This window comes from Poecilia formosa, unplaced genomic scaffold (genome assembly GCF_000485575.1).
Source record: "Poecilia formosa unplaced genomic scaffold, Poecilia_formosa-5.1.2 Scaffold127, whole genome shotgun sequence".
Lineage (NCBI taxonomy): Eukaryota > Metazoa > Chordata > Actinopteri > Cyprinodontiformes > Poeciliidae > Poecilia > Poecilia formosa.
The window spans coordinates 1,485,955-1,509,365 of record NW_006800066.1 but is presented as its reverse complement, the minus strand read 5'-3'; the positions used below and the strand labels follow the sequence as shown (position 1 = coordinate 1,509,365).

Here is a 23,411-nt window from a genome sequence, read left to right as displayed (position 1 = left end):
TCATCCAACACTGCAATGGAAACACTTTTTGCACCACACGAGTTATGTGATGAGCAACTGGATGTTATTACCAAAAGATGAAAAAGACAATGAAAGGTGACAGGAGCATGATGGCCTTGTATGGTTTTAATTACTTATCATGAGAAAGAACTTATTCGTGATCTTAATTAATGGAAACTCCACAGTTGTGAAATTGTGTTTTCCCAACTTTAATGGAATATCAACAAAGTTTTGCACACATTTGTACTGGAAATTGAGCTAGTGTCAAACGAAAACCTCCTCCTTCTCCTGTGGTGGCGCTGTCGATTGCACATCCACGCCTTCCCAAACAAACTGGAGTTTGATTAAAGCAGACTAAGCAGGAGTGGTGTGAATACAGCCTCGGACATTTTGTCATTTCCCAGCCAAACGTTCTTCTGAAATGCATAACGAATTTTCATTAGCGGCAGCTTCTCATCCTGATCCGTGTCTGTGTTTTAATTTCCAGGCTTCGGAGAGAGGGATACACCGTGCAAGTCAGCGTCAACGACTACCTGGACATCTACTGCCCGCACTACAACACCAGCCAGCGTGGAACCCTGGAGCGCGTGGTGGCCGAGCAGTACATCCTCTACATGGTGAACTACCGGGGCTACTACACCTGCAACCCCCAGATGGGTGTCAAACGCTGGGAGTGCAACCGGCCCCACGCGCCGCATACGCCCATCAAGTTCTCTGAGAAGTTCCAGCGATACAGCGCCTTCTCGCTGGGCTACGAGTTCACCGTGGGCCAGGAGTACTACTACATCTGTGAGTCACCGGCTCATTGTGATGGATGGAAAAGGCCTGAGGGTGCTGCACAGCCAATATTGTGATCCGAGGCCGTAATTTAGAGCGTTTCTTCGCCCACGTGTATTGATGCCGTGTGGGTTTTGATAATAGATTGTCGAAGTTCAGCTGAGGACATTGAGTTTCCTGGTGCTGCAGTTTGTATAGTTTGTGTACTGAACCTTGAAATTTGTCAGATTTTGTCTCATTAGAACCACAACTTTAATTTATTTTAGTGGGAATTTATGTGCTAGATCATCACAAGGAGTGCAGATTTGTGAAGTGGGAGGAAAATAAAAGATAAATGTTCTGGTACAGCTGAATACAGGGGAAGTTCAGTATAACTTGCCACCATTTCCGTGTGAGTGTGTGCGTGAATGGGTGAATGACTATTCAATGTCTATTTACCATTTTCCATTTTCCTTCAGAAGTTGTAGTCAGTAAACAGAGTGCGGTTGTGTGTAATTTAATATCAGTATAATTACAACTGCTTTTTGAAGGCCTATGGGGTTTGATAAAGAACATTAGTGGATAAAAACAGCATCATGAAAACAAAAAAAAACTTACCAGGCAGCCCGAGGATAAAGTTGTGGAGAAGTTAATTGCAGGATTGCATTATGAAACAAAACAAAAGCTCTGAAGGGCTCTATTCAATCCATCATTTGAAGATGAAGAGTATGGCACAACTGCAAATCTACCAAGACATGACCGTCCACCCAAGCTGAAAGGTGGAACAAGGATTTACCAGGGAACCAGCCAGTAGGACCGTGGTAACTCTGAAGCAGCTATGGACAGGGCCGTAAGAACGATGTGGCCTGCAGAGGGCACAATGTTGACATTTTATGTACGTTTGTTCTCTGTTTTAGCCACACCCATCCACCACCACGGCCACAGCTGCCTGAGACTGAGGGTCTTCGTCTGCTGCTCCACTGGTGAGACGACTCTGCTCGTGTCTGTTATTTTGTTCCACAAACAGGGAAGCAAAGAGACGGAGAGCTGCAGACAGAGAACGAAATAAAGAAGATCTAAGAGTTGTGTCTCAGGAAGAGGGAGAGAGGGAGCCTCGTCTGGTTTTGATGATGCCGTTTTCTCCCTCAAAGCAGCTCTTTGAGCATGGCAGCCTGATGTTATTCTGTCTCTGTGCTATTACAGTAATGCTCCAGCTCATTCTGTGACTGACATGCTCTCGTGAAGATCTACAAAAGACGTAGAGAGAAGGAAAAAAAAAATACATTCAACTGTGAGATTCAGATCTCTCTGCCCTCCCCTCCGTCTGTCACTCCCCTTCCTCAGCTTTCTTCTTGACCACCCCCTCCACCTATCTCCCCGTCTCTCTTTCTTCCTCTCTGATCCCTGCTGCTCTGTATAGTGTGTGTGTTATTTTTACCCTGGTAGTCTGCGCTCTCCCCTGCAGGCCTTTGATCAGGCAGCGTGGTACAGAAAGCCCCCCTCCGCCCCTCCTCTCTTCTAACCTTGTCAGCACTAATACATCCCACTCTGAGGCCAGTGTCATTCCCCATGTACAGATCACCTTAACACACCCCAGTGTCGCTGCCAATCTGTTGATGCACCTCCATTTGCATCTGTGTTGTTGTGCTAAAGCGTTTGAGGGCGTTTCATGTCTGCCTGCACATTTCTGCCGTCAATTTGTCTGATGTGTGCACATGCATTGAAGGGTTCATGACATCCTGTCATTTTTACAGCTCGCTATCAGAAGTGTTATTGACTTCAGCTGCCCTTCGTTCTCTTTTGTCGCCTGCTTTAACCCTGACAGAACAAGGCTTCAAGATGAGACAGAGGGGAGAATAATGATGACTTGGCTAATGCAAAGCGTTGCTTCTGTCTGTGCATCATTAACAGGAAACAAGTCACAGGGAAAAGAGGGAAAAACTATTTTTATTCCAAAGTCGTACGTAGTAGGACGTAATATGCTGGACCCATTTAATTGAATTAACTTCCTCAAATAGGTTAGGATAGAACAAAACATGTTCATAAATTCTTTTTGCACAAAATCATTCTTAGATAATGATATTTTAGTCTGCTCTGTTTTGCCTATTTTGAGCTGATTTCAGAACTTTACATAAGTTTAACTTTACATAAGCTGCAGCTGGCCACGCTCCCCAGCTTGGCGTTAACAGTCACACGTGAAAATGGCTGCAAACAGATGCCCAATTATACAACCATGCATCTTTGAAAAGCAGAAGTAGAGCCTCCTGCTCAACCAACAAGAATGAAGCAAGTAGTTTATGAATGATAAACCAACAGCAAAACACTTGTCTTTTCCAGCAGCCATTGTACAGTGAATACAGTGGTAAAACCAACTGAACAAACATGCAGGAGATCTGCTGGGGTTGCTAGGTGATGGGCTGGGCTTTGCTGGGGTTGCTAGGTGACGGGCTGGGCTTTGCTGGGGTTGCTAGGTGTCGGGCCGTTTTAGATCTGGCTCATTTTCCAGACGCCAAAAAACAATGGTGTCATTTAGCAAATGGCCTAAACAAGACAATAATTTCAATGCTACAAAGTTTCAAGTTAATAAAGTTATACAGCTTTTTATTTCTCTTTCTCATTGTTTATGTTTTAATTATGTTTTTTAAATCTCTTTCTCACATGCTGTTTTTATTTTAATTATGTAAAGCACTTTGAACTGCCTTGCTGCTGAAATGTGCTATACAAATAAAATTTGATTTATTGATTGATTGAATGCTGTTGTTTAAGTTTGATTTTTACAGCGAAAAAATATTAAATCTAATAATTTTTTTTTTCTTTCTCAGTTCAATACCAGGGTTTCTGCAGTGTCTTGTAGAGTCCTAAATCTATGCAGACTTTCCATATTACATCTTAAATACAGTCAGTTATGTCTTAAATTTTGTGTGTTTGCTAAATTACTTCCTTCATCAGTGTTTTTCTCTGGTTCTGAAACTGGCTTTTGATTGTTCAAGAAAAGAAACTCAAATGTTCTGGTTACATAATTCACACTCGGCTCTTTTGTTGCAGCATAGTTGACGTTTAACAATGTTGATATGTTGACTAAACCCCATCAGCAGCAGCAATTAGAAGGCTCACCGTATGAGCAGAAAATGGTCTTTAAACACTACCAGTGTTTTAAGACATAATTGTAATTTAACAAAGCTTTATTTACTTTGCTTATAATATTTAGCAGGTGAAATATTATTCAGTATTTATTAAGGGAAGCTTAAATTTTACATGTAGCGCAGGCCTTAAATTAAAGTTATAATTAATTCTTTGAAAGGACGTCCGGTGTTTGGAGAGTTTGTTGTAGGTTTGCTGCTGTGTATTTGAACATTGTGTTTTTTATGACCTAGTTGCAGTCAGACGTCAGCTGCTGGACAGATGTCTTCACATTAGACTGTCGTATTCAAAAGAGTTCACAAGCGTTTTATTTTTAGAGAAAAGAGCCTTTCTTCAACTACTCTAAACTATCAACACCCGCTAAAGAGGGTATTATGTATTTTCCAGGCATATGATATAATTTTATACCACAATCAAGTAACTATGTGACCTCCAATTGTTGTACATATCAAAAACAACTTGAAATAAATCTGACACCTTGAAATTGGGCTCTGTCTCTTTAAGAACCTCCTACAGAAACATTGTAACTGACACTCAGTTACAATGTTTCTCCATGCCGCCACTGATGCTGTTTACAGTCGTTCTTTGGAGCTTTGTAGTTCATATGAGCGAATTACTATGCAGTTCCACCGGTGTTTGCTGGTTGCTGCTGCCGCTAGTCTGGAGGAGCTCAGTGGGGAAGGTCTTCACCTTCGGAGGTTTTCTCAGCTGAGAAACAGCCCAACATACATTTAAGCTTGGTTATTTCTTAGCCAAGTTGCGGCAACCTGCAACGATTTCAGCTGAAATATTCTTACATTTCCATCAACTTTGTGGATTAAAGGCTTTCCATCATTTACAGTCAGCACTGCTTCTGCTCAGTTTTCCTTGGTGTACCACACTACCTTGGTCACTGCTTTATTATCACAAACTGCCTTCCTTTATTTTTCGTTTCTTGTCAGAATTATAGACGTTGCTGTGCAAAGTAGAGCATACTGCTGCTATTTTTGTCCCTGCGTACGCCGGTACACTTGTACTGCTGCTCTCTGTTAATCCATTCATGCCCACATTAGCAAACCCACATGTCATCCATTCAAAAAGCAAACTGGATTTAATTCCAAGTCTAGACAAACAGTCAGAGTAATGTTTTTTGTCCTGCACTGCCTAAATAAATTCTTTAAATCCTCCAGGCGCAGTCTGGATTTACTGTCCACAATTTCTTAACTGTTTCTCCAATCCACTTTAACTCCACCAACCTGACCGATTAAAGTGCGCAGATTGATCATGCTGCAAATCTCACTTTTCTCTTTCTCTCTGTGTGTGTATGTGTGTGTATGTCTCTCCCATAATTGTTTTCTCCTCTGTTTTTCCTTTCCCTTCTCTCTCCATCTGTCTGTCTCTGCTGCGTTCCTCAGCCTCTCAGGCAGAAGACGACTCCAGTCAAACTTCTCCCGACTACACAGTCAGGCCGAACATCAAAATACACAACATTGGTAAGTGGCTAGTCGACACAAAAACGAGAAAAAAATCCATACTGGCAGGTTGATATCCATCTCAGTTTGTGGAAAAATGTTGAGTTGTTGTTTATTTTCTTATTTGTGATTTGCTGAAGACGATCCATGAAAACATGAGGTTTTTTTTTTTGTTTTGTTTTTTTACAACTGCTTAGAGCTGGACTGCAACTCTTCACTCATATTTTCCAACATTGCTTCCATAAAACCTCTAAAATAATTGGAGTCAGATTCCTGCAGATATTTAAAATACTTGAAAATGCTCCTATTATGTAATGGTGTTTATTTTTATATGCTTTAATTCAGACAAAAGTGGTGGAACATCTTCCTAATTTTTTTTTTTGGGCTATTTAGGTCTTTTGATTTGCACACATTTTAATTAGAGGCTTTTGATATGAATGGTTGGCTCTCCTCTCAGGGCACCATTCTGCCACGGGGCACCTGAGCACCTACTGAGTTTTATGTTGTTTATGTCCAGTCAGTCGAGTATGCGGCGCTCATTTGAGACTGGAGACACAGCAGTGAAGATGTCTACAAGACAAACCAACAGAAATGAAAGATTTTTACATGAAATGAAGGAAATTATGAGCATCCTCTTCGTGAAACTGTCATGTCTTTGGTCAGAGGCTTGTTTAAATGTGTTGTATGCTGCAGGAGATCCTTTCTTCCCACAGCCATCATGTACAATAACTCTTCAATTAAATAAGCTACAACAACATTTAATTTCCCTTTGGGGTCAATAGCATATTTTTGAATTGAAATTGTAATTACCGATGTGTATTTTAAACAAAATTCAAAAGCGATATCTTATTCATGAATTTTTCATAACATTAAAATTTGTCTCTGAATCACAGCACTATTTTACAATTTTTTTTAAATAATTTGAACAGTTGTTGGTAATCTTTTTCTAAAAATCTAAAATATTTAGGCTGTTCAGACTTTAGTTGGATCATTCTGGAGTGAGCAGGGATTCACACACTGTTTTATTTTTTTATTTTTCTTTTGCAGGTTGAGATAAATGTAACAAATCAGAATGCCAAAATAAATTCACCCTAAGCCAAAATATTCTACCAGACTACGTTTAGCCATCGTTTTTGCACTATAGATTTAGTGACCAAGTTTGGGTAAAGTGGTGCAGACATTATGATTGGAGTGTTGTGGAAAAGTTAGAGGATCATATAGGATCTTTCAGACTAATGTCACAAAATGTAACTGCATTGTGTTTTTCATTAAGTGAGTATTATTACATGTCTAATTGTATTTGTTAATCAAAATGTTTCCTGAGAGGTGGAAACTTTGGCTTTAGAAACTTGGATTAAGTTTTTGCATTCATTATTTGGGGTAAACAGACATTTTTTGAATCAAGGTCGCATAGCGGCATACAGTAAGTCTACATTTCTGGAGTTATAGCCAGCAATCATTTATATTGGAGGTGTTAACATAATAATTGCAATAAATGATGGGGCTGGACTGAGCCAAACCTCTGAAACAGAATTAGCCTCATTGCTTGACCTTATTACACTGTTCATTTATCATTGTCATTGTAAGATTAATTATTTCCTCCATCAGCTGCATTAATCCAGTCAGAATGCGACACAAAATTTCATGACCTCACATTAACTTACATGAGAATGAGCCTAATGAGCAGCACAGCGAGGCATACAGAACGATTACTTAGGGACTATATGGAAGAAAATCTTTGCACGGTGATGCAAATGCCCCCAAAGAACCATTAAAATAAGTCGGGATGAGTTCATTGTTTGAATCCGTCAGGCCCAAAGGCACTAAGATCGACTGAGGTTATTTCAGAAAACCATTTCAGCTGCTTTTTCTTCCTACATACAAAAACTCCACAAAGAAAATTGAGGTCTTACAAGTAAACTAAAGGTTTGTGTTTACCTTAGGAGAGCAAATGTCAGAGAACAAGTGAGTTGTTCAGTCAAACGGTTACGTAAACCCTGTATTTTCCTTTGTCTTTTCCCATCACCACCTCAAACAAAAGCCTTTTGCTGGGAATCATTTACTAAGCTTTTTTCTGGTCACTGTGGCAGTCTGTGACAAGGTCTGAGAGAATGTGACCCGCCTGAGATGGAAACCATGACCAACAGAGACCAACCAAAAAAAAAAAAAATGGAAGAAAGAAAAGAAAAGCTCGAGCCGAGAGAATACGAGGATTCACAGTTAAAGGGAGAAGAGGAAGTCGGCGAGATAAAAGATGACAGAGAGAAATGCAGCAGTAAAGCAAAACGGACAGACGAGGAACAAAAAATAAAACTGATAAGGGAGGTGAAGAAAAACAGAGTGTAGAGGGAAGGAAGGAACGTAGTAAAAGAGAAATTCAGTGGTGGACGACTTGCTCAGTGGTAACTCCGGCTCCAGCTTGCATAGAATTTAATATAAAACACACACACACACACTCGCTGGCAGGAAATAATAAAATATGACAGCCTCCAGTGCTGTGATGCATTCTGTTGAATACATTTGGAGGAGGATACACATTGATGCACACGCACAGACTCTCACTCGCTTTACAACACGGCCCCCGGTGGCCCCACTGACCGCTGGACTCCCACTCTCTGATTCAGCCTCAGGTCCAGACCAGCCCACAGACTGGCTCAGCGTCAACGTTTCTCCATCGCATATGTTTGCCCTTCTGCCATCTTTTTTTTTCTTAAATTATCTAACCTTCTGCGTCACATTTTCCTTATTTAACTCAGCGTTTTAAGGATAACACTGCTCTGTTACCAGGGTACAATCTCTGCGTTCTGCTTGTATGATAACACGAGGCTTATTTCTAGCAAATTATGCTAAACTAACTGGGGGAGTTTCAATCATCACTCCAAATGGAGACACTCAGGATGGAGTATATGGTGGTTACGTTTTAACATTGGTAATATGTCCCAGATTTAAAAGTTTTAGTTCAGCTTCTTTGCAGATTTTTACATGCAGAAAACCATGAAAGGGGAAAACAAGCAAAAGTTAAATGCATCCTCTGCAGAGAGAAATTTCACAGTCAGCCTAACTAACCTGGGCGAGAAAAGTAAGGGAGAACAACTAACTACTACTCAGACAGTCCGCTGTAAACATTCATCACACTTAATCAGTCGTTTCTCCAGAAACTAGGGCCATTTGCAGTCTGCATGAGAGCAGCACTTACAAATCACTTTCAGGAACAAGGCCACTATTTGTTTTCCGTCTGTCATCTTGTCTAATTTGCTCGCTGTTGCCCTATTAAGAAAGAATTTCCACATCTCTGCAATTAATGTTGCTTGGTCCAGTGCACAGCGCAACCCACCGAAATGATTGATGAACTATGAAGTAATTGGATTTGCTATTTTACTCTCTGCAACTCAATTCTTTTGGCTTGTTTACTATGCTATTTATGAATAGAGGCAGTGTGTTATTGCTGACCATCTTACAGACGAGAAAGCAGCAGTGATTCTTTATTGTTGATTTAATTATCTACAGTGTTCCTCTTTCAGTTTAATCTATTTTTATCACATTGGAATTATCCCCAAGCAAACTTTTATATCGGATAAAGACATACTGTGAGAAAAATGTTTTCAATTTTTGATGTAGTTTGTTAAGGGAAAACCAATCTACTAACTGCGTTAAATCTTGAAAGAGAAAAACGCGGCTCTGGAAAAAGTCAGTTGAAAACCTCCTGGTTGTTCCACCAAATATTGGTTTCTGAACTCTTTCTGAGTTGAAACATTAGTATTGTTGTTTCTAAATGATTATGAACTTGTTTTCTTTGCATTATTTGAGGTCTGGAAGCGCTGCATCTTTTTTGTAATTTTGACCATTTTTCATTTTCTGCTAATAAGTACTAAATAAGTGCTTGAAACTTCAGAGGCATGTTGTCAGTAGTTCATAGGACAATGTTCATTTTTCTCAAATATAGACCTATAAAAAGTAAAATCAGAGAAACTGATCATTTAAAGTGGTCTCTTATTTATTTTTTCTTTTTTAGTTCAGTTTTATTCGCCAAACTCAGGCCTAATTTCTCACATTTAGTGTCAATGAATCACCTAAATAGCATTTGTATAACAACATGAAGTAGCTACTCAGGTTATCTCTGATATTAAATTATTTTTTAAGGATCATCTAAGTGTGACTAAACAAGCAAAGAAGAAGTAACACTTTCACAGCTCTTGTTTTTGTTTTCCTAAAGCATCTTGTCTCTTCGTCTATTCGTTCATCTGCTACAAACTTTCCACAAGCAACAAGTGGCTTGTGATTTGATGAAAATGGGCAGTTTAGCCCTGTCAGCCTACTAATGTGCAGAATTTCTCAAAAAGTGTAAAAAAAAAAAAAGGATTGAATCCGTCTTTATCTCTAAACTCTGTGAACCCTGCAGCGGTGGCGCTCCGCCTCTGCTGTTGTAACAGCCAAATAATAGACATGTGGTCTCTGAACTGAATAAACCAAGTGTCTAAGTGTCACAGATTGCAATAACAATAAAATAAATAGACTGCGGTCTCAACAATGCACTGACCAAGCACTCAGTCATTCTGAAAGCCTGTTTAAAATCCACAGCTTAATCAAAGTCTTTCTGAAATGAAACAATAAGCTTTTGGCTGAACTTCTTGAATGTGGGTGTTATTTGAAATAAAAAAAAAAATCTGGAATAACTGAAAATAGTTAACTCTCAGAGATACTGTGTATTTTATCCCCATCCAGATGTAGATGTGCGTCTCTTCATGCTGTTTTGTGGCTCGCTGTAAATCCACCATTACTGCAGCGTCGTTGGCAGGAAGATTTATCCACCCAGACAACCTTTCCCCACCTATCGACAGTCCGGAGTTGATGTTTCTCATCTCGCCGGAAACGCCTCGGGTGTTTTTTCTGTGGACACAGGAGCCGTTCTGCCAGCCTCCCGTTGTGCTGTTGGGCCTCGCGGAGGCAAAAATGCAGCCGGAAATTGATTCCTGGATCCTAAATTTGGACCGTGGAGACAGGTGCCATACTGGAGACCTTTGATAAGTTGCAGCAGCCCTGAGGCGTTCGGCCTCCCCCACAGTCGTCTTCAGTTGCAAGATTTCTTGAAAGACGAGGGTTTTAGACGAGATGTTTACTCTGCAGTGTGTCCAAGTTACTGGAGCCTGTAAACAAGCTTCTAAGAGCTAGTTCGGATGTTTTGTACGAACATGCTTCGACTTGTAATAATTCATAACGTATTTGGTTGTTTTGACTGAAATCAGATCCCATTAGGACTGCAAAGGACTTGAGTTTTTGAACACAATGAGATTTGTGTTTTTAGTGGCGCTGCGTTCTTTGAAGTCATGATGTTGCACTGGGATTTCTCTTTTACAATACCATTACACAGTGGCACTTGATTAACCAATGACTAGTCATTGAAGATGTCACGACAGATACTAGACATTTCAAAATAAATTAACTAATAACACTATTTACAATAACACAACATTTTATTAAACGTTTTACGCTTTTCAGCCACACAGTGACGGCTATTTTGAAAGACTGTTTGCCTCTCTTGAACTTACAGGCAACATTTTCTGTTGGACTTTGGTCTTGGGATTGGGAGGTCAATAGAAAAAGGCTGATTTATTGTTACTGTCGAACTATTTGTGTGTCGATTTGGCCTAATGTTTTTAGATTATTGTCTTGCAGAAAGATCCATACGCAATTAATATTTAGTTTTCTGACAGAGGTCATCAAATATTTAAACTGCCCATTATTCCAGATAAAGTACCTGATACCATGTCAGGGTTTCCAGGATGTTTGGAAAGGGGCTCACCGCACCAACATGTAAATTTGACATGTTTTTCCTGCTGTTCGTCCTATTTACCACGAACCCACCTGGTATATTTTCTACTTAAGAGCTCAGACTTTGTCTCATCTGAGGCGGAGTAGAGTTCAGAAAACCTTTTATGTCGCTAGCACAGAAAAGGATCTACTTAGTTTGGTATATAGATGGATCAAATGGTTGCTATGGCGATCAGGAGACTCCAAGCTGCCACTTCTTGCTGCAGTTTTTGCAGAAATCTTTTTAGCTCCCTTAACATCTGGCTCAATTTGCAAGATGCAAGATATCTTTCTGTTTTAAAGAACGGCTAAGAGACGCTGGCTTCTGCATCATTTAATAAACCCCAGGAGACATGAACACAGTATTAACTCAAAAAATAAGGCATAAAGAAAGAGCAAAATCATTTATTTTGGGGATAACGTTTTGACCAGAGGGCGTTCCATGTCAGGCCGGTTATCTTCTGCAGGGACCAAATGTTCTTCTGGTTCTACGGATGTACGTCACGCCTCCAGAGCATCCCTGATGTGACCTGTAGACTTCACCCGAGGCTGTGCTGCTTTGGATTCCCTGTCCAGCTTTCACATAGCGATGTCACGATAGATGATGTTGCTGTGGATTCACGTAAATATCAGTGTTGGACGTAAAGACAGACGCATGTTGTTCTTTAGGAACAAAAGAGAAATCTACGTCAAACCCGTTTATCTCAGTTTTCCAGGCAGCCTGGTTGTTGTTCCTGCTTATCGCTCATCATCTTGCATGTTTTTACTCGTAGACTGACAGATGCTGAAAAACAGTTTGTTTGGTTGAACTTTTATAACATCAGTGTGGCAAAATGAATCTGGTTCTGGTTTAGATCAGCAGAAATTGGATTTTTTTTTGTTGTTATTTTGAGTTGATCCGATCAGCAATTTTATCCTTGCATTTTTCCAAGAATAAAAACTAGAACACTGGGTGAAATACAATGCTTTTTTTTTTTTTTTTACAATTTAAAACCTTTTCTTACATCACAGAGTATTACATAAACATTGATTGAATAATCTTACCTCGCGTACTGTAATCGTAATTTTCCATAACAGTGGGATTATATTACAGGTGATGATGGGATTATAATGTAAGCTATTTGTCTGTCTGTACAACTTGTTCTACTCTCTGAACACAGAGGATTTATCTGGCACAGGTATATTGATTTTATCACAGGTTGCATGTACGACATTTGATCTGGCAGCGTTTGGATGCTGTCCAACAATTTATGTTGAGATCTATGGTTACTTGGGTTGCAATTTCTGGGAACAACAACTCTGGCTCTGCATTAGAAAGCAGAGCACTGCATGTTAAAGTTAACCTTAAAAATTCAAGTTGTAGTTGTAGAAGTCGTATAAATACCAGCTCCTCATCTAAGTAAACCCAACAAATTAAATATGTTTTGATGTGCTTCACTAAAGCTGACGTCATCTATGAGCTTACATTTGTTTTTTAAAATAAAACATATTTGCTTTCCTTCTTTTATAGTGCTGTGAAAGAAAAATACCCTCTTATTAATATTACTTATTTAGCTTCAAACAGTGATTATTCATTTATCAGGGGGTTAAATCTGTCCAAACTAACCTGGACCAATGTAAATAAGTAATTGGCCTCTAAACCTTCCAATTGGTAACAGCAACTACCATCTAGTAATACACAGCTCTGGAAAAACAAAGAGCCCACTGCACTGAACTGCATTGAAAACCTCACAGTTATTCCATCAAATATTGATTCCTGAACTCTTAATGAGTTAAAACATTTGTACTGTTGTTTCTAAATAATTATAAACTTGTTTTCTTTGCATTATTAGAGATCTGAAAGCACTGCATCTCTTTTTCTGCAAATAAATACTAAACGTTTGCTCGGAATTTCAGAGACAAGTTGTCAGTAGTTCATAGAATAAAAGAACAATGTTCATTTTACTAAAACATATACCTACAAAAAGTAAAATCAGAGAAACTGGTTATTTTGCAGTGGTCTCTTAATTTCTTCCGGAGCTGTATATCACATTGATTTTATTTTGACCAACTCTTTTTTTGCTGAATTGTTTCAGTTCAGCTACATTGGACTTTTTTAAGGTCATGCTAGAGCTTCTCAATCCAATTCAAGTATTGTAGATTATCTTTGATGTAAAATGTTATCTAATCTGAAACTTTGAAATGTGTCAAAAAGCGAAAACATAACCAATCATCTAAAGCAATTTTGTGTTCGGTAAGTGGTTTGTTTTTGCACGTTGTGTTGTGTTCAATAATTGAGCAACATTTATCTCAGGTTTATCTAACGACCTGTGATGGTTTAATCAGCTCTGTCTTGTTTGTTTGCCTTATATTGTAGAGATAATGGGAAGGATTAGTTAGGAAATGAGCATGATGAGCCTGTAATCCACTTTTACTGAATATTCCTAAACACGTTCCCCGAGCTCTTTCTCCGTCTTTCCCCTCCAGCTAATGTTCTGTTGTGTCAAATCAATGCTAAGGCCATAGTAATTTGATTTGATTGAAATCCCTCGAGGACAAAAACATCATTAGCCTGAAAAAAGTAACACATTAAAAAAAAACACATCAAATACGACTTTGTTTTTTTAATTTCCTCTCCCACAGGGAAAGGCCATATGTAGCTGATGATAATTGGTAGTTTGTTGATAATCGCTTCATGCCTCTTTCCCTGCATATGTGAAAGCCCGATTTGCATGCGTCGTTCGGCGATTTTAAATTGATTAATTTATAATACAGCAATATTTCATCCTGGCTTTTTCCCCTCTGGTTTTGCTTATTTTATTTATTTTTTTCTCTATGCTTTTTGTTTTCCAGATGAATTTAACCCTGAAGTTCCCAAGCTGGAGAAGAGCGTGAGCGGCAGCAGCCCGTCGCGTGATCGCCTCCTCCTCACCGTGGCAACGATGCTCGTGCTGGCCGTCCTGTTGTCCTAGCGACCGTCGCAGGGAGCTTGTTGGGCCGTCTTTTCCAAAGGGCTTTGTATCCCTACAAGTTGTTTTTTTTTCTTTTGTGTAGATGGGATAGCTAAACGAAGCAAACGAAGAAAAGTCAAAGACAAAGAAAAAAGAAGCGAGGCCTTTTTGCTGTCATATTTACACCTGCATCACATGAAAACTACAATATTTCATGCAGGTGTGGCGACCACATGGAGATTACAACCGATATTAAGAATCCAATTTTTCTCGTGCTGCTCTCATTGGATGCAGATGAGAGATTTTTTTGTAGCATGATAGAGAACAGAAAATCTGAAGCATAACTCTCATCGGATGATGAAAGGAAGGTTTTTGTGTTGGCTTTGAAGAAGATGACAACTTTAAACTCGAGAGTGGATTTTTTTTTAAGGCTTTGCTGCATCAAACCGAACTTTGATGTGGTAAAAAAAAAAAAAAGACAAGATGGACTTTGGAAACTGTAACAAGGCCTTTATATGATTAGTGAGTAATCAAAACGACTGTCATTGTCCTGGACATTGTAGAATGTTTTCATACTGGTGTGTGGTAGCTGCTGGTGATAAAAGCCCAGGGAAAAGGGTGAGAATTTATAAGAATATCCAAGGGCCTTTCAGTAATCCATTTTCTCCAGACATCAAATATGCTCTGGCTTTGTGATAGGCACAGATTCAAAGCCTGCTTTTCTTCGAAGGGTACCGAGTGCCCCTCAGAACTAGTCTTTTGTCTGCATTTCCTGCCTTCGCACTGTAACAACCCGAGAAAAATACAGACCCTGGACTAGTAATTTGACGGCACTTAGACGCACTAGATGTGGCATAGACGTGTGTTTTGTTCCGCCGCATTTACCTCCAGCAATGGGCTTAGAAAAGTTCCAGATGTCAAATCTTTAAAAAAAAAAAAAAAAATAGATGAAAAAAAATGAGGGGGCTGGGGGGAGTCTCCTTGCAGCAATCAGCACCGCCTCTAATTTGCAATTGTTCAGAAACTGTCAGCAGCAACTTGCCCTCTTTTCACTCCCAGATTACCTGTTTTTTTTTTGGTTTTTTTCCCCTCCACTTCAGGGGCTGGCAGCCAATCAAGGCTGATAGCCACTGCAGCAGTCCCAGTTACCACGGAGACGACCCCATACAGTCGCCAAAGTGCGGCAGGTGCCTGAGGAGAAATTATGCTTAGAATCTCAATCTGTAGTCATGGAAGAATAGACCCAGCATGAGCATCCGGATCATACGGCGTATTGTGAGAGCCATTTTTATGGAAACAACAAAGTTTTGCTCCCAAGTTTTTTAGGTAACGCTGTATGAACCATGGTGCTAGCATCACAAAGCTCTTAAAGTAAAAAAAGAAATATTCTAACCTAAATGATATGAAGATATTTCCTAGATGGTATTGTTATCCCTGACAGATGTAGTACTAATCGTTATTACCAACTTGTTTCCTCTGACTGGAACTAAAACTAACACAATGAAGTGGCCCAGTCAGTTTTCTGACTTGAATCTCATAGAGAATCTTTGGAGGAAACTAAAGATTAGGGTTATGGAAATGTCGCCTTCACACCTTCATTAAGTTGGAACTCAACCCAAAGATTAATCATCAAATTACATGTGTAAACATGCGAAAAGCTGGCAAAGCTGGCACTGATGAGTTAAGTTACAGTATTTTCTGCATCCGATCTTTTTTTATATGTAAAGCATACAAGGCGCATTGAGCAAAACAAAACAGTCAGATAAGTCAGTCGTCTCTTACTCTGCGATGCTCCTGACTGCTGTACCTGTAATGTAATGTAACTAAAACATTTTGACAGATCACCATGAGCGCCGTGTACCACATAAAATCGCTTCGAGGTCAGTAAGCACAACCAGAATTAATCCATACTAATTCACTAGAGGGCGCTGTTTTACTCCAGCACAATGTATATAAGACCCTTAGGATTGATAGGTGCACAGTTGATTTTTAAAATAAATTTAAAGGCTTTTAAGTGCTCCTTTTAGTCCAGAAAATATGGCACTAATTTTCCATTTTCTATACCTTCTTATCCTTATCGCTGGGCGGGGGGTTGCTGCCATCTCCAGTAGGAACTGGGCAAGCGGTGGGTTACTCCAGTCCATCACTATGGCATGGCTGTAGTGCCATAATTAGAACTATTACACAGCCAGTGGTGACTACGTCCTTGTCACAGGAGGTTATCTCTACCCCAAAGCCAACTACTGATCTGATTCTTGATAGGTCGGCATGGTAACCGAGAGGCCAGTGCCAGTAGAGAAGGAGACTTCTCACTTAAGCTAGCTTTGAATAGGCTTGTGACTAGTATACCTAGGATGGTCTCCTGCGTCTCGTACTTTTTTTTCTTTAAGGAAAACTTTATCTAAAAAACTAGTTGATTGCTTGGTTTCTGATGCCTGCCTATCATAAATCAGACCAGTAGCTGGATATGGTCACCTGTGATGATGGGAGTAACCACCACTGGGTGGGAAATGGTCTTAATGTTGGCACTAAAACTGCACCATACATCACAGGGCAACGGAAGCTGTGCAAGACCAGGATTTGAACCCAGGACCTTTTTGCTTTAAGGGAACAGTTAAATCAACTTTTCCACCATGCAGCCTCCTACTGCTGCTCCTGCTGCAACTACAAACCATTGTTAAAATTGTTAACCTTCTTTTTTACAATGGTATTTTGACAAATGGATTATGAGCTCCAAGTCTTTAAGTTTGGAAAACCTCCTTCCCATAACTGACCACAGACTCTCTGTCAGATTCCACTTCATTAACATTATTTCTAGTAAAAAAAAAAAAAAATGCAAAAATGATTTAATTGTAAACTTTAGTGTTTCATCCCGAACTCAAACTTTTGTTGCTTTCCAAGGAGAACTCACAATATGGCGGATGTGGTAGTGACATCGAGGCCAATGCAGCGTCTGCTCTTCGGTTTCTGAAGCTAATTGTGGCACCGTCTTGATTAAAAAAAAAAAAAAAAATCAAAAGAAAAATAAAATGTGTGAATGTGAAACTTATGAGAAGTTCTTTTATACTGCGTAGGCAAACCTTAATCAAATTACAATGTTGTGCGTTTTTATTTATTTACTTTTAAAATGCTCTTATTTTGACATTAAAGTGTATTTATCTACATAATTTATTAATGTGCATTCTTAGGCCTTTGCTCAATAAGCTATCGTACCATTTTTTATCATTTTTCTCAAAACTATTGGATTTGTACTGCAGTATTTTGCTTGTTTAGACAAATAGATGTAATTCAGCCGGTCACAGACAGTTCTTGGTGAATGATTCAGTGCAAGCATACACTCCGTTAGCTGATTCTTGTGCAAAAAGATGCAGCTGATAATATTGCTGAGAAGCATGTCATAAACCAACTGGGAATGCACAGACAGAACTGGTGTCGTTTGAGCCTGCACTGTAATGTAAATTTATAAATACATGCAGGGTTCCAGAATGTGTATGAGTGTTTTCGCACGCGTGTGTGTGTGTTTTTTTTTTTTTCTATGTCTGTGTGTCTGCGTGCGTGGGAGTGAAAGGGAGGATGTATGTAGGTGGAACGTGTTTGTCCGCGCTTTTAAAGTACGTGGCATTTAGAAAATTTCGTACCCGCTAGCGGAGTCATTTGTAGGATCTGAATATGCAAGCGTGTCTGAGGGAGAATGCGCTTTTCAGTCTATGTTGGTTTATGTTTAAAGGGTGCGGGAGGGAGGGAAGGGGCTCGAGATGCCGGCAAAAGCATTTACTTTTACTGAAGACAACCACAAGATGTGTTTACGTTTGACAAGAATGAATAAACTGTAAATTAAACCAAGAATGATCAAAATGATGCCAATTAAAATCTTTTTGCAAACTTGTTTTAGAGGTTTTATTTGTCTGTCTGCATCAAACTATGTTGTCTCTGTGCAAACATTACCTGAAAGTGAAGTTAGCAACACTATAGTATAGAATAGAATAGAGTTAATTTGGACTGTAGTTCTTTTTATGGACTTATTTACATTAATCTCACTTAATTCTTTTGGTTTGGAGATAACTTACTTTTTTGTGCTCAATTAACTGAAAAATTTCAACTTAAATCTTCAAGTTAAAGGAACTTTTTACTTTCAATGCTGGGTTCATATCCTACGTCTGACCAACTCAATATATATCGTGACATCCAACTCAATTAAGTTTTTATAAATTAATGCATTAAGTGTGTTTAGCAGTGATAATTTTAAGTTACTCTTACTCAAATCATTTAGTTTACTTCAAATAAGAAGGAATCTAATAAAATCTCGTTTTTACCAGGATTTTAGACGGACTTTATTTGAGAGTAGTTAGACAGGAAAGTGCCAGGAATTGAACCTGCAACAGAATAATGTCTCCTCATGTGGGTTGTGCTCTACCCCTGCGCCACCACAGCACCCTGGTTAGTACCGGATCTGTCCCTGGTGAAGCTTCCTTCATGGAGTCAGACGTCTACGAACGCAACGTTGAACTTCATTGTTTCAAGTAAAATCAAAGTAAAATGTGTGACTTTTTCATTAATCCAACACAAAAAAGTCAGTTGTCATCATTAAACCAAAAGAATAAAGTGAGATTAATCCACAACATGAACTAGAACACAAATACACTTTTTATAGTGCAGCTGAGAAACAACTATTTAAAAACAAGTTAGATTTTCCCCTGGTTCTGATCTCAGATCTTTGTCTTTTTCTCATAAACTCTGTTTTTAGATGCACCGAGGTAAAAGCACTTATGTTGGGCCTGAATGATCTGTTTTTTCTAGTAGCCCGTCTTTAGAGGCTCTCACTTCAGTTTAACGAACAGCCTGCCATGAAACATAATCACAGCATGGAGTGGAGGCAGAACCGGCGCTCCACATTTCTCCACTCTGTCACTCCGAAAGAAGAAAAAGAAGAAAAAAGAAGAAAAAAACACCTGCAAGCCATTCATGTCCCTGCAGATTTGCCACTCCACGTCGCTCTCCTTTCTCCCCCTCACCCCTGTCGGCTTCTTTCTGATCTCCTACACACCACAGAAAGGAGGTGACAAAGTGAGGGACACGTCTCAGATGCTCTAATGTCCATGTCAAAAAGGGACAAAAGGGGGCAGAGGAGATTTTTACTTTGATGTAGCACACAAGACCCAGAATCAGGAAGTGGAACAGATTCAGTGGAGTGTTTGTGTGCTTCCAATTTTTGGGTTGGTCATATATAGATAGCGTGCCAGTTACAATAACCTATACACAGTGTGTCTGTTTCACAGATTGCAACTTTCTATTTGCTCTGACGTTTGTTCATTTTCTCCGACAGACTGATAATTGCAGGGGAGTTCAGCTTACAGTCCCTAAACGTTTTAAAAAATCTGGATTTGCACGTAAATTGACAGCATGAAACAGTTTAAGTGTTTTAGCTGCTGCTCCTGTGCATGAGCTGACAGCGTATTGCATGGTGGAGTCTGTGCATATTGTGGATGAGATAATTTAGAAGAACATTTGCTTTATATTTTGTTGCCTGCAATGAGCTTACAGAGCCGTCATAAACAGCTTTAATTCCAGCCTGGAAAACCAGACAGTTAAGTTTTGACTGAAGTAAATAAGAGACCTAAAGAGGAAAGCTATCATTTCGAAGGGCATATCTAACAAATGGGTGTAGAAAGTGAGTTTAAAGAGCCATATTACAAATAATGTAAGTGAAACATGATCGGCTTTTATCACAATTATTTGTTCTGGAATCAGTGAAGAAGAATCCGGAGAGAAATGTTTGAATCAGGGAAGCTGAGCAAAAGTTTGCTCCGCACTTTTCAAGTTTTAAACTAGTAAAAAAATAAATAGCGCATATCATTTCCTTTCCTGTTTGCAATTATGTAATATCTGTGTTAACCTATCGGACGTAATCCTAATAAATTCCATTAAATCTTCAGAGAATGTAACCAAAAAATGTTTTAAGGGCTGCGAGTAACGTTCCCAGGTATCCAACGAGCCTTCGATCCAGACTTACAAAGGAGGACATTCCATTAGCATGAGAAGATGACCTCTCTCTCCTGTTTGAAGACACATTATCATTTTCTGAATCATTTATTGTGAGATAAGCCATCTGCGGCTCGGGGCAGGTCTGCGCTGTTAAGGAGAAATTCCCTTGACGAGCTCCGCCGTCTGGCTGCAGCAGCAGAACAGATGCCTCCTCCTTAGAGAACATGTTATAACTCAGGACGTCACTGAGACAATCACTGAAAATAACGTCACATTCAAGGACTTGGTTGCAAGCTCTCATTTCAAAGATAGGAGCCGTAAAACTGGATAGTGGCTCATTCAAGAAACAGATGTCACAGGCAAAAGACTACTTTATTCCCACTTTTTCATCTCACTCACCCTCTGAGTTTTGCCTTTTCTGCACTCAGTTAATGGAAGTAAACACATGATTCAGTCCCCTGTTTGAAGCCCTCCAGTACATCAGTCAAATATCCAATAAAAGGGCTAATCTGACTCCATTAACTGATAAGCAGAGTAAACTCTGCATCGGCTGTCACCTTCAAGTCCAACATCAACATTTTAATGGGAATCAATTCCAGGATATGGCACTTCAAATATCATATCTAACTTCCGTAGGTCATTACTTGGTCATTTTTGATTAAATCGATATGCTCCGTTGTCCACTTTTTGGTTCATGGATCATTTTAAAGCAGCTAAAAGCAATGTCAACACATAACCGATTTTATCAGGTAGATCTGTCCAACTATTCATAAACACAAATAGCAAATCAGCAAATAGTATAACTGCAACGTCATTCCTTTAGGCCTCCAGATGAAGTTGAAACCGAGCCTCAGAAAGGAGATTTAATCAACTTAGCCTGAGTGTTGGTGCCAAACGAGATCGTTTGAGTATTTTGGAAGCTGCTGATCAACTGGGATTTTACAAGCCATCATTCAGGTTTTTTGAAAACGGTTCAAAAGTGGGGGAAACACTCAATGAGCACACAATGAAAAAACCCTGTTGATCTCAGGGGAGAATGGAGTGATTGGTGTAAGATGATAGAGAAGGAACAGGAGCTCAAATGACCACTTATTGCGTCCAAGGAAGCAGATGAAGCACAGTTTCCAGTAACAATATTAGAAAAAGGCTGACGAGTCCAAATTTCAGCTGCAGCGTCCAGATGACCCACATGGTGATTTTGGCAGTACTGGTATCTTGAAGTCCTGGCTTTGAATACTTATACATTCAGTTTGCTTTAGCCTGGCGATTCTCATCTCCATTCAATGCTCGGTGTAGTATTTCTCCCATTGAGCTTTATTTCTCTGGCCGAAGGAGGAGTTATGAACGATAATTTTGACTTTCTGCGCTATTACTGCAAATATAAATATTGATTTAACATTAAAAGCCATCTTCTTTGGCTTGGCACTTCTCTCTTCGCAGTGGAGGACAGTTGTTTACGGCGCAGGCAGTTTCCGGTAAGTTTCATAGCGTCAAACTAGCACATTATATACCGTATATCACAGCTAAACTTTAGTGATGGGGTAGATTTACACACCTCAGTTGATTCTTGTCACATGATATCTGCTTTCCCCACCCAAAGCTTGCTTATTTCTGGACAGGGTTACAGACGGTTCTGGTCTACCTAAAAATAATGCGCAAAATGAATCTTGGGTTTTCACACCTAAGGGAAATTCACAATCTCTTATTAATGTGCAGGTTTTTACATCGTTGGAGAAAACTGGAGTACCAGGAGGATGCATGTGTGCAAACTTCACACAGGAAGTACTACAGCTGGGATTTGAACCAAGGAGCTTCTTGCTATAAGGAGACAGTACTAATTGATGTTCCACAGTTCTACTGTCTTTAAAAATAGTAATTTCAAACACCTTGCATACATCTGCATATCCAAATTTGGCATGTTTTTGTGAAGAATGTGTACAGGCCATGGTAATCAGACCACTATGGCTCCATCATAAAGTTCATTAACAGGGTAGAAGTGACACAAACACAGGCTGAGAGTAGCTATCTTCCTAACTTCCTGTCTTTTTTCCTACACACTCCTCTTCTGGTGTCATTTTCTTGTCAAGCTTGTCTTTGTCCGCTCGTCTCTTCGTCCTGTATTTGTGCAGATCTTAAGCATTTCTGTTCTGTTTTTTGAAAACAGCACATTTCTGTGGATGTGTGGATTACTTTCGACTGCATTTGGAGGAAACACACATTCGTGGATTTATTGTTGATCTAATCTGGTTTCAGTTTAACATGTTCTGTCTTTAAAATGTACAGTTTGTTCAGCAACACTTTGAAACAGAAACCATGAAACCATAATCACTACAAGAGACTTCTCCTTTTGGAAACGTGTCCGATCTGTGCAGAACTGCACCGGGTTAGCCAGGCAGCTTGGCAGCTTTCCACCCATAGGTGTCAGCAAACCTTTCCTTTACTTCATCCAGATAATCTACCACACAATATGCAGCAGACTTTAAAATATGTCCCCATATAAGAACATTTATAAGACAAATAATGATAAACTTGGGTTTGTGTATGATGTAATTTTTGTTTTGAATAGAGTTTGTGTTTTCATCAAAGCAAATTTCCATTCGCTATGCTTTGAAAGTATAGTTGAAAGTACATACACTTGAGTCAATAACCTACTGAATCAGATAAGGCAGTAAATATTAATCAGACTTTAACTAGGCCGTTGAAAATCCACCCAAGGAACAATGTGAATCGCAGAATATGTTACATTATGTAACCCTTAAAAGGACGAGCGTACCTAGTGTAGTGGACAAATGATTTATCTAAGCCCAGCAGGATTATGTAGATTCAGGTCTGATGATGGTATTATATGGTAGCTCTATACATAAAGCTATTTTAGTTTGCTGCACACACAAGGGCATGAGGTTGTTGACGTCTTTAGATATTGGATTAAGATCGGACCAGACAAAATGTTCTCTTTGTTGCTCACATAACAACCCTGCTTTTAAAAACTACTGGAAAAGTCCTTCGAGTACAAAATGCATCCATTTGGGAATTACTTAAGCAACATATTTCACTGACCTTCTCAAATATTGCAGTAAGAGAAAAATCATTATTTTCAAAGTTACTAAATGATGATAGTCAAAGTCGTTGTTCAAATGTGTGTTTTAGAGCAAGCAGTTTCTTTATGGCTGCCCAAAGAGCAGCTGCCACGCTTCGTCATTAATCAGGTTTTTTTTTTTAATGAAACCACTCACACCCTGCTTAATATTATGCATATTTTATCTGTATCTTCAGGGATCACAAAACCCATTCACGCTGATTCACTAATATTTTTAAACATCACACATATTGTTAATAAACGAAC

General features: G+C 39.3%; 1 protein-coding gene across 2 annotated transcripts in view; it reads left to right on the top strand.

Moving 5' to 3' along the window:
- Positions 1-17,971, top strand: part of efna3a (ephrin-A3a) — a 90,549-nt gene extending 72,578 nt beyond the window's left edge. For both annotated transcript variants that reach the window (XM_007561497.2, XM_016676107.1), the window contains exons 2-5: positions 488-789; positions 1,674-1,739; positions 5,292-5,369; positions 13,989-17,971. In XM_007561497.2, the coding sequence (XP_007561559.1) occupies positions 488-789; positions 1,674-1,739; positions 5,292-5,369; positions 13,989-14,107 (565 nt within the window). In that variant the 3' untranslated portion in view covers positions 14,108-17,971. The remainder of the gene's footprint in view (positions 1-487; positions 790-1,673; positions 1,740-5,291; positions 5,370-13,988) is intronic.
- Positions 17,972-23,411: the final 5,440 nt, after the last annotated feature.